Source organism: Lithobates pipiens, unplaced genomic scaffold (assembly GCF_037356315.1).
Source record: "Lithobates pipiens isolate NorthernLeopardFrog02 unplaced genomic scaffold, aLitPip1_a1.2 Scaffold_8, whole genome shotgun sequence".
Taxonomy (NCBI): domain Eukaryota; kingdom Metazoa; phylum Chordata; class Amphibia; order Anura; family Ranidae; genus Lithobates; species Lithobates pipiens.
In genome coordinates, this window is record NW_027507903.1 from 352431914 (window position 1) to 352444156 (window position 12243).

The window sequence follows — 12243 nt, forward strand, 5'->3', positions numbered from 1 at the left end:
GCCTTAGGGTTAAGTAAAACTGTAGGCAAAACTTTGTTTTTCATTTTGGATAGAGCAAGTGAGGGTTATAACCCTGGTTACTTTTATTTTTTACTATTTATGTCCCATTTTGGAGATTTTCCTTCACTTCCTGTCCTATAGTCAAACAGGAAGTGAGAGGTTATCCTTGCAAATTAACCAACTCCGGACTGCCCACCGCACATATACCTGTACGTCTTTTCGTGCATGAGATACCGTGGGCTTGCACGTGCATTGCGTGCCGGGGTAGTGCACACATGGGTCAGGTGGACTCGATGTCTGTCAGCAACCCGCAATCGCTCCACAGAGAGGCAGAACAGGGATCTGTCCATGTAAACAGGGTGGATCACATTCTGACAGGGAACAACACTGAGATTGGCTCTTATTAGTAATCCCGAACAGTGATCTCTGTGTTGTCCCAGTAAGCCCATCCCCCACACAATTAGAACACTCCCAGGGAAGACAGTTAACCCTTTGATTGCAGCTAGTGTTAACCCCTTACCTGCCTGTGTCATTTATACATTGATTAATGAATGTCTTTAGCACAGATCACACTGCACCCTTCAGGAGCGTGCCCACAGGTCGGGCAGACTCAATGTCCACTGGCGACCCACGATTGCCTAGTACAGAGGCAGAACAAGGATCTGCCAGGGCAATCAAGGCGAATCCCCATTCTGACAGGGGACATGTCAGAGATATTCTGTTCCCAGTGATTGGGAACAGTGATCTCTGTCATGTCCCAGTGAGCCCATCCCCCCTACAGTTAGAACACACCTAGGGAACACACTTAACCCCTTGATTGCCCCCTAGTGTTAACCCCTTCCCTGCCAGTGTCATTTTTACATTGATCAGTGCATTTTTTATAGCACTGATCAATGTAATAACGTCACTAGTCCTCAAAAAGTGTCATTTAAGGTCAGATTTGTCCGCCACAATGCCGCAGTTCCCCTAAAAATCACAGATCACCACCATTACTAGTAAAAACAATAAAAATAAATAAAAGTCCCTAAATCTATCCCATAATTTGAAGACGCAATAACTTTTGCGCAAACCAATCAATATAAGCCAATTATTTTTTTACCAAAAATATGTAGAAGAATATATATCAGCCTAAGCTAAAGAATAAATGTGTTTATATATATATATATATATATATATATATATATATATATAAAGAAGCTTTTTTCTAAATTGTCATTCTTTGTTTATAGTTGATAATTAAAAACCACAAAGGTGATCAAATACCCCTAAAAGAAAGCTCTATTTGTTGGGAAAAAAGGACATCAATTTTGTTTGGGTACAGCATCGCACAACCGCGCAATTGACAGTTAAAGCGACACAGTGCCATATTGCAAAAAATGGACTCGTCACAAAGGGGCAATTCCTTCCAGGGCTGAAGTGGTAAAGGGGGTCAATTCTTCTGGGGCTGAAGTGGTTAAGTGAATACCTTGGGGACCCCCAGGTCACCAGAACTAGTGTCCCCATTGGAAGATTTCCCCTCTATTACTTTTCTGGGGACAACCCAGAATTTGGGACAAATAGAGAGGGTGAACCTACCTAAGGGGAGCACAGAGAGTAATAGGAGCTTTTAGGTGTTTAGGTGAATTTTCTTTACTTTTCACTTTGTGGGCTTATTCACACCAGATGTGTTATATTGTGTTGCTCTGCATTGGTCAACACAGGCTCAACACAAAAACACAGCAAAAACAATTGTTCACAAATTGTGACCTGTTCATACCATACATGGGTGTTGGTGTGTGTCATGTATAAATGCAGTGCGGGCAGGAAGTGGGGCAAAAAAAAAAAGTACACCCTGCTGCAAGTAAACAGATATCCAACATGTCATGCTTCAAAAATTTTGCCCGCTCATGGAATGGCGACAACTTTTACCATTTAAAAAAAATCTACAGGTTGCATGCTTTGAGTTACAGAGGAGTTCTATGGCTAGGATTATTGCTCTCACACTAACAATTGCAGCGACACCTCACATGCGTGGTTTGAACACCATTTTCATATGCGGGCGCTACTCAGGTATGCGTTCGCTTCTGCGCGTGAGCTCGGCCGGATTGGGTGCGTTTAAAGAAAAAAAAATCTTATTTATTTTACCTTTTATTTTTTATTTTTACACTGTTCTTTTTTAAAAAAAATTGTGTCACTCTTATTCCTATTACAACGAATGTAAACATCCTTTGTAATAGAAAAGCATGACAGGACCTCTTAAATATGAGGTCTGGGGTCAAAAAGACCTCATATCTCATATTTACACAAAAATGCAATAAAAAAAAATGAATGTAATTTGAAAAAAGAAAATGGCCTTTCTCGAGCTATGGGCGAAGTGACGTTTTGATATTGTTTCAGCCCTGTATAGAGATGTGTGGGGGCCATCTCCCCTCATTCATCTTCATGCCTAACAGGAAGAAGGATCCAATTGCCTCCGCCGCTACCGACAGCTCCGGTAAGCAGCGCAGGGCAGCAGAGCACAGCGGGGTGGCCCTCTCCCGCCACCAATAAAAGTGATCTTGTGGTGAATCCGCCACAGAGACCACTTTTATCTGAAAGCGGACTGCCCGCTGAAGAAAAGGATACAAGCGTTATGGCAGCTAGTTGCTGCCATAACAAACGATATTCCTCTTTAAAGTAGTGTCGTAAAGCGCCGACGGGTGGTCCGTAAATGGTTAAAGTGATACTTAAGTCTCATTTTTATTTTTTCTTAAAAAATAACAAAAATGATATACTTACCTGCTCTGTGAAATAATTTTGCACAGAGCAGCCCTGGTCTTTCTCTTCTCGAGTCCCTCTTCAGCACTCCTGGGCCCTCCCTCCTGTCTATTACCCCCACAGCAAGCAGCTTGCTATGGGGGCACCCGAGCCGAGCTGCAGCTCTGTGTGTCAATTCAGATGCAGAGCTGCAGTTCAGCCTCACCCCCCTCTCTCTCCTGGTTTCCTAACTGACTTTAATTGACAGCTGCGGGAGCCAATGGTGCTTATTCTGTGTCTCAGCCAATCGGGAGGGAATGTCCCAGATAGCTGAGGCACTTGTGCACATCGCTGGATAGAGATAGGGTTCAGGTAAATATTAGGGGGCTGGGGGGGGGGGGGGGTGGGTTCATGGGCTGCTGCCAACAGAAGGTTTTTTATCTTCATGCATAGAATGCATATAAAAAAAAATTCTGCCTTTACAACCACTTTAATTTTAACATTTCACCAAAACTCTTTAGGATTTCATTCTACTGAAATGACCTGTTCTTAAGAATTAAGAATTCCTGGACCTGAAATGTGGAACAATTCAGCATACTAAACTCTACTCTGCAATTAATAGGAGTTTACAATCTGCTCGGTGCAAGGAATAGTGAGACAAGATTATCACCTCATCTCATGGAGAAACAGCTCTGCCTAGCTATAAATCCTGAATGAAAAATTTCTGGCATCAACAAAAGCCCCTACACCTTTTTTTTGTATAACTCTCAGATTCTATATTGTACCCAATGTATTGTCTATTGTATATGTGAATATCTGTGAAATACAATGCACAAAGAAAAAAAGTATTAAAATTTGTTTATTTTCTGTATTTTGTGACAGATGGTTGTGATAAAAATTGTATTATGTCATTCATTTTCATATACCTGTAACTCAAAATTCAAGAACATCAAGGGGAACATACAATCATGACGGCTATCTAGAAACAGCTCTAATTCAATATGGAATGAAATGGCATAGAGAATGTACATATACAAAATAGAATTATACAGAATGAACAAACAATAAAACATTTTAGTATTGCTGTTGTCACAATAGTTGTAATAATAAAAATGAAAAATGTTTATGTAAGTTTAAATAGCTTCCATCCCCAGCCTGAATCAGAAAACTTCCTTTCTTCCCACAGATGTGCGTACTTTGCAAAGTATGTTTGAAATGCCTTCAAAGTTTAAGCCAAAGTCCAGGCAAAAATGAAAACCCATCAATCAAAATCTCATGGAATGGTGACAGATGGGGTTCACTTGATAAAATGCTGTATTGTCTTTACAGGACACGCATATATTTACATGTTTTCACTACACCAGCCAGAACTCCTAAGCTAAAACTATTATATCAGCATCCAAAATGCAGTTGCTTACTTTTAGAACAGTCATGGCCTGCTATGATTTTTTTTTTTTTTATCCTTTGTCCAAAGTCTTGTTTGGTGCTGGACATGCCTATGCACTGAGCCCTCAGTCTTGGATCAGGCTATCTGCAGAGACTAGAGATGCATGGGAGATGGTTCAATACAATTTTTTTGTTTATAAGCGTAAATGAGTTTGGCTGGAGGATGTACACATTGGCAAAGGCTGTATCTGGCCTCCTGAACGACATAAAAGCAGCTGGTGGGAAGGCTTTATGGTACAGTTTAGCCCAGAAAGTTAGTAATTGGGAGGTAAGTCCGTGCGCTTTTATTTTGTGAATTATACTTTTACTTTAAGAAATTCAAAACCATAGTGCTGAAATTGCCGTGTTGTCCTAGTGGTGTAGATTGTTCCCTGCTAACTCTATGTCCTCCTTCAGTCTGACCTGCTACTCACCCCAATGTTTACCTGTGTACAGCAGCTTCTGGTCACACATTCCAAGCTGCTTGTGGTCAGAACTAAACATCTGGTTGCCCCACTCAACAGAACATCTACTCATTTAGTTATTCCTACAATGAGTAGTTACATATTTCATAGGCAGGTGTTGTTGTTGTTGTTGTTATTCCTAATTCCCCAAGTAAATGTCCATGCAAACTCACATGACTAGTTAGCTGCAAGAAAGGGGGGACAAGCAGTCCAGGAAATTTTACTGACAATTTTGGAGCTGCTGAACTACATCATATGACCCGAACTAAGATATTTATACCAATAAACGTTTTATATATATATATATATATATATATATATATATATATATATATATATATATATATATATATATATATATATATATATATTTTTTTTTTTTTTTTTTAAATTAGCGCCTTATGCCTATAAGCTGTGTGTTTTAAGCATAGCTTCTTAATGAATTATAAAATGCTGTTCAGTCTGTCAGCAGTGGAACTGGGTTATTATATTACAATAGTAATGTGAACAGCTTAAATTCATTTTCAAATAACTTCAGCTGGGTATACAATAGTAAAATTTTGAACAAACATTCTTACTTAATTTGGGAAAGCATAGCACCAAGATAAGTGTAACGAACACATTACACTTACCCTTCTCTATCCTTTCTGCAGAAAACTCCTGGAGATCTTTATAAAGTTTACATTGCATATAATACAATTCTACTTGCAAAAGGGCCATCAACAACTCATCAGCTACTTGAGTATAACTAGGTTGTCAAAGTGATAAATGAACTTTCATTGGAAGACTGAAAATATCATTACGAACCCTTTAAAATATACCTTTGACTATCCATTTGGACCGGTATGTTGGCTGAATCTCATTCAAGTAAACAATCTGTGCATGTCAAGATCTAAAGCAGGTTAGTATGGCATTTATTGTTTTTGTACCACATGGAGAAGGCAAGGGATGGTGTAATCGAAAAGCCACCTGTCCCATAGCAGCTGCATACATTGCTATAATCTCCTAGCTTTACTACAGATTATATTGAAGCAACATAAATATATTATTACTAATTAGGAATTTAAATGTGATTTTCAAACATACTGTGTCGGCTATCTTGTTATTTTGTTTGTGAATTTTTTTTTGTTGACTTTTTAAAATGTATATATCTTCTCTTTATACTAATTGAAATGTTGATCTTGTTTTTTTTTTTATAATGGCTCTATTTAAATATATTGACTAGCACAAACTGGCATGAGGGAGGAGGTCACATTGCCAAGGCCAATGTAAACAAATACATAAATCCTTCCATGAAAAAGAAAGAAAGTCATTCAAATTCTGAAGCATAGATCTGTTTTTCACATACAGTATATATAGTTAAAATTACAATTGCACAAAAAACATTTTTCACTTTAAAAGGTACTGTTTCTTTAAGATTTCTTGGCTACGGTTCATGAAATAGATGTCATCCCAAGAAATAAACACTTTATTGTTAACAAGCATGTTTTCTTAGATTACCACCATGTGTATCTAGCACACAAGCCTCAAGCAAGGATAACTGTTGAGAGATTTTGGCTAGATTTTAAACGTTTTAAACAAAAAAACATTGTTACTTTACAAAGTCAATGTACTGTAACAAAACGTGGTTTCTTTTTAAAAACAAAGAGGCACTTAGGGCAATGGCTGCTTCTTGTTTTTCACCCCAGAGACTTCACTTCTATTGCTTCATTCTAGACATGAGCCGGGAATATGCAGGTGCTGAAAAAGAAATAGAGGGGGGCGGAAGTTTTAATCTTGCAACATAAATGAAAGTGCATTGCAAATATGATACCCTCCCTTTCAGTAGCGGTGGTCCATAATTAATAGTATATGAGTCAAGTGTGGTTATCAGCTGCCTTTGGAATAGCTGAAAATAGCATTGGAGATACTTCCTAATAATACTGCCCTGGGGGAGAGACTTACAAAAAATTATCTTGCCATTATTATTTAACACTAATAATACATCATTTGAGCTCAATGTATTATCATCCTCTATGTATGAATCGATACTGGTGGAAATATTGACACCAGGTAAGGATGGGATGCAACCAGATTCATATTGCCCAATATCTTTGCTTACATTGTTATGTTAAATTTAATAGCTAAATGGTATCACATCTTTTGATTGTAGTAATATGTAAAATTATAAATCCTGACTCAACAAGCTTTAGGATAAATCAACAACACCTAGTATTTAAAGTTCCTTTTAAATGTACAAATACCTTTTTGATAATATAAAGCTCCAGTGATACTATATCTAGATGCAGCTAAAGCCTTTGATAGTATTAAGGGCATTATTCATGTGCACTGATTAAAAAAAGTATTTCAGCACCTAGTTTATCAAATGGTTTTAAAAAAGTTAAATCAAGATCCCAGTATATAAATCAGAATAAACAACTATTTATCTCCTAAATTTAAATGTGCCACTCGTCTACGATGTCTTCTAATATTTTTTTTTTACATAGCTATTGAGCAGCAAAGATCAGACATTTCTCAGACATCAATGTCTTTAAATTAGGTCATATAAGAAAAAATAACATTAAATGCAGGTGATTTTCTTTTGTGGTGATACATGCTGTTCTTTAGAAATGCTGTGACTATCATTTCTACCTTTGGTCATTTTTTCAGGATTATTAATTAAGTAAATTAATAATTCACAGAAGGTATAACAAATATATTTAAGACACAAATATAGAACGATTTTATTGACATCATCATTATTTATAGTTATTATCTACTCAATATAATTTTTTTCCTCACATCTCATTAATTAAATCACTAATACTTTAATATATGCAAAGGAAGAGATCGGGGAGGGAAAGAGGGAGGAAGGAAAATAATAATTATTGTTTTGCCTCCTCTGCCTCTTTCCTTTTGATGGGGGGGGGGGAGAGGAGAGGGGGGGTTCCAACAAGAGTAGAGAGGTGCCGGGCGGGGCAAATCCCCCCCCCCCCCTTCCTGCTATCAGCAGGTTTATATAAGATATGATTACTTATTTTATAAATATTATTTTTTTCTGATTGTTGTCTATTTCTATGTTTCTATATAAAATATGGAATGTAGATATTTTTTGTAATAAATTCAAATGTTTACATAAAGATGAATTAATATAAAAAAATAAAAATAATTCTGTATTGTTACCAATTGTTAAACTGATATCTCTTTTATCCAGCTCTGTCACATGAAGATGGCTACCACTATTAAATACAGTGTTTAGTAGTGATAATTTCTATAAATCTTAAAATGTACAGTGTAATAAATGTTTATTCATGTATTGTTAAATTTCAGGCAGTGTAATTTGTGGTGTAAAGATAAAAAAAAAACACACAAACAGAAATTCCCAGTGCTGCCCTAGCTTGTCTAGTAAAAAGTCCAAACAATTTATGAAAAATGCAATGTCTAAAAAAGTAAAAATAAAAAATATAATAGATAATAAATAAAATGATGCACATATATGCACCTATATATGAAACAGTGCCTCTTATGTACTCAGTGTAGATAAAAAATCAATGGGAACTGTCTGTGGTATCCATTGGAAACAGACAGCCTATTCTGGGGTCAGGGAACCCACACTGAAACAGAAGAGGGGAAGGAGAGAAAGGCGCTAAGCGACCAATAGTGTAAAATTGTTTAATGGGTCAGCATAGAAAACCAAGTAACAGCTTCAACTCACAGGGTTAACATGGAGGACTGTCAGTGCCTGGATAGGCTTTGTAAAGGATCCTGAATGGTATCTTGGGGCAGGCCTTGCCGCAGCGGCAGCCTTGCGGAGACAGTGAAGAGGTCGATAAAGGCATGAGCTGCAGGGAGCCGAATGACAGCTGTCAAAACCTGGAGTGAAACTGACCAATCAGAACACGTTTCAGAAGCTAGTGATTAGCCACGAGGTCACTGCTGTGTCAAGGACCACCCCACGGCCCTATTCAGGATCCTTTACACAGCCTATTCAGGAACTGACAGTCCCCCATTTAACCCTGTGAGTTAAAGCTGTTACTTGGTTTTCTATGCTGACCCATTAAACAATTTTACACTATTGGTCGCTTAGCGCCTTTCTCTCCTTCCCCTAATTTGTGGTATAAACTTTCTTTTTCTATAGTTGGCAGATCCAGTCTTAGAAAGATAATCTGGGTGTCCCAATTATTATATCTACTTCATAATTCACCAATTTAAATTACAATAAACCGGTATAATAAGTAAGGGTATCTTTAGAGATCTTATATAGAGGGAATAAACTGCTAGATTATGTATAAAAATATTTCAACATCCAACTGATGAGGTTAGCATAGTTACCCCTAATATAGGGATATATTTTTATAGCTATGCAATTGCTAGATTCTGAAGGATGTGGTGAGGTGATCCTACTTCTATATCAATTGATAAATGCATGTGAGGGAGACTTGGATCTATTAAAGGCACTATAGAAAATTATTTTTTATTCTCTGGGTGATGCCCCAATTTTCTAGTTGTGGAATACAGCATAGAGATTGGCTAAGGAATTACTAAGGATGAGGGGTTTACTTGTCTACACAAGTGGCAAAGTTGGAGGAATTTACCCTCTGGAAACACTGTGCTATTTTAAAATTTAACCGATTGTACCCCACTGATTCTCTAAAATCATTTCAGCAGCTCTGGGAACAGTTCTCTATACCTAAACAAAATTTTTTTAAATTCACAATTGCATTATAAATATTCTCCCAGGAGGAGGTAACACCTATGAAGTAATATAGGATTACAAGATTACCAATGGAATTCTCGTGAGTGCATATTGGTGAAGGAAGAGGCACCAGAGTCACTTTATGCAGAGAAGCACTTCTGTCACCTTTTATGTTTGATATCACCTGGGAATATACCATTATTGGTTGATTTCTACACTTTTTGGCACATGCTTTCCCCTTTATGGACTTTTAGGAGTTTGATTATTCATTAAATATCTGTATGATGTAAGATGGTTACATGTTTGATTAATTTTATTTTGGTTTATACATGGCACTTTATGTATGAAGTATTCTGGAGCTGAACTTTTTATTTATTATTGAGTTTTAGCATTGGTTCGGTCACCTTTGTACTAGCAGCTTCACCTGAAGTGTTTTATTGAGTATGTTAAGAGGCTCAGCCAGCTGCAGTTCAGGCATCTGGGCAAATCCCAACATTATTGTTGGGATCTCTGCAGAACCTGGACTGGATCTGTGCTGTCAGCAGACAATGGACTTCAGCCCAATGTCAGCTGAATCTGAGTCACAGGAGTGCAGCACTAAGTGTACTCCTATGACCCATAGTTTGTTGGTCACAGTTTTCCTTTAAAGGTGATTTCCTGTAACTTAATATAGACTCTCAGAAAGTAACTCGGTAATTTATTGTCTTTAAGACAACCCCTATTAACTTAAAAAAAGCAGGCTTTCAGGATAGTACTAATTATACTAGATGTGGTCCAGCACAGATTTCTTACATCCTATTTGAAAATATCCTAAACTGGTAAGATATTGGAAATATGTTGTTCAGAATAATACAGTTTGCCAGCAATCCATGTATTTTGTATTTAGGGGCAAGTTAATCTGAGATTGAGGCTTAGCAGAACATTGTTTCTTGTTAGAAATGTCATTACACAAAAGTGAATTTTGCCACATACATCTACAGTGGTAGATTGAATATCAGCAATCTAGTAACATTTGAAATTAGATGTCAGGACCTGGTAGAACTGCTGGTGCCACTGTGCTTTCCCAGAGGGAGAGGTTGCAGTTCCAGTGTCCACCAGCAGGTGTCTCCCAGCAGCCAGCAGTCTCCAGTAACCAGCTTATGCTGGTTGCTTGGAGGGTACATATGTCTTTTTCTGCTTCAGTGTTTTGCTTTTGCCTTGTTGCCGATAATTCCCTGTATCCTGCTTCCCTGTACCTGCTCTCCTTTCTTCATGACTCCAGTTTTGGTTCCCGCTTCCTAAACGCTCCTTGAACCTCCATTTTTTTCCCTACTTTTCTCTGTCTCCCATGTTTTATATATTGTATATCATTAACTATTACGTTGCCTGTTTGCTAGTCAGTCATGTATTCTGTCACTGGGATTTTTGTTAACTTTACTTTTACATAGCTCCCAACTGTCCCTGATTTTGAGGGACTGTTCCTGATTTTGAGGGACTGTCCCTGACTTGGAACAAAGTCCATCTATCCCTCTTTCCTCCACTTGTTCCTCATTTTGGTCTGATCTATATAGTTGAATATAAAATGCACTATTTATCTTTCAAAAAGTATTTTCCAGTGCTAAACCTTTTGTCCAATTTCTAAATTGCTGCATTAGTAAATTCCAAAAGCCAATAAATAGGAATAGTAGTGGTAAAAAAAAAGTGTTTGTGGATTTTTTTGTATAATTCTCCTTTAAGGAGGCATGGCAGGGATATGTGTTCTATACCTACATACTTTTGCTGATAGGTGTCCCTCAATCCAATCTCAAAAAGTTGGCAGGTATGCTTTGATGTCTGCTGTGTATTGTTGTTTGGATGGTTTTTGTTTCAATGTAACTTAAAGGGGTTGTAAAGGCAGAAGGTTTTTTCTCTTAATACATTCTATGCATTAAGATAAAAAAACCTTTTGTGTGTAGAAGCCCCCCCCCCCCAGCTCCCCCTAATTACATGTCTGAGCCCTATCTCTCTCCAGCAATGTCCACAAATGTCTAAGCCATCCGGAAAACACTCCTCCTGATTGGCTGAGACACAACTGTCAATCAAAGTCATTCAGCCAACCAGAGGAGACAGATTGGGGCTGGGCTGGGGCTCCATGTCTGCATGTATACACAAAGCTCTGACTTGGCTTGGGTGCCCCTATAGAAAGGTGCTGGCTATGGGGGCACTCAATAGGAGGGATGGATGAGGAGCAGCAAAGAAGGACCAGAGAAGAGGAAGATCTGGGCTGCTCTGTGAAAAACCAACTGCAGAGAGGAGGTAAGTATAACATGTGTGTTATTTAAAAAAAAAAAAAAAAAGAGACTTTACAACCACTTTAATTAACAACTAACTTAAGCATATATATTCTGGTCTCCTTGTGTGGCTATGCAAATCTGGGAATCTCTGTCACTAAATTTTGACATTAGAACAGTTGTCTTTTTAGCATAGCTATAAAGTCAATTTGTGGAAACTTCTTAGCCAACAAAGACTGCAGACAATCAGTCACTGTTCTGGGATTTTGACTGCCATGGGAGGAGCGGCTGTCAGAATACAGTGGCCGTCATGGAAGTTTTTTCCATCTGCATCTCCATCCACATGGATGAGGAAATCTATCTTAACAAGAGAAATCCCAATGTGTATGGCTACCTTTGGAACACAGGGGAAGACACGTGAAGGCATATCCTTTTAGTCTAGGCTACAGTTTTTCTTCTAGCAAGCTGAGAGCTATGGCTAGTACAAGAATCTTAATGTGATACTAAAGTCTCGTTTTTTTTTCTTTAAAAATAACAAACATGTTATACTTACCTGCTCTGTGCAGTTGGTTTTTGCACAGATAAGACTAGATCCCCCTCTTCTCAGGTTGCTCCTGGCCCCTCCCTCCTATCAAGTGCACCCACAGTGCTCAGCTTGCTATGGGGGCACTCGAGCCAAGCCTCTGTGTGTCCATTCAAACATTGAGCCCCAGTT

The 12243-nt window shown here is 38.0% G+C and overlaps 1 protein-coding gene across 1 annotated transcript in view; it reads right to left on the reverse strand.

The window, feature by feature from the left end:
• Positions 1 to 3556: 3556 nt before the first annotated feature.
• TGFBI (transforming growth factor beta induced) overlaps positions 3557 to 12243 on the reverse strand; it is a 109539-nt gene continuing 100852 nt past the window's right edge. Inside the window, exon 17 of the mRNA XM_077473374.1 lies at positions 3557 to 6344. Coding sequence (XP_077329500.1) covers positions 6304 to 6344 — 41 coding nt within the window. The 3' untranslated portion in view covers positions 3557 to 6303. The remainder of the gene's footprint in view (positions 6345 to 12243) is intronic.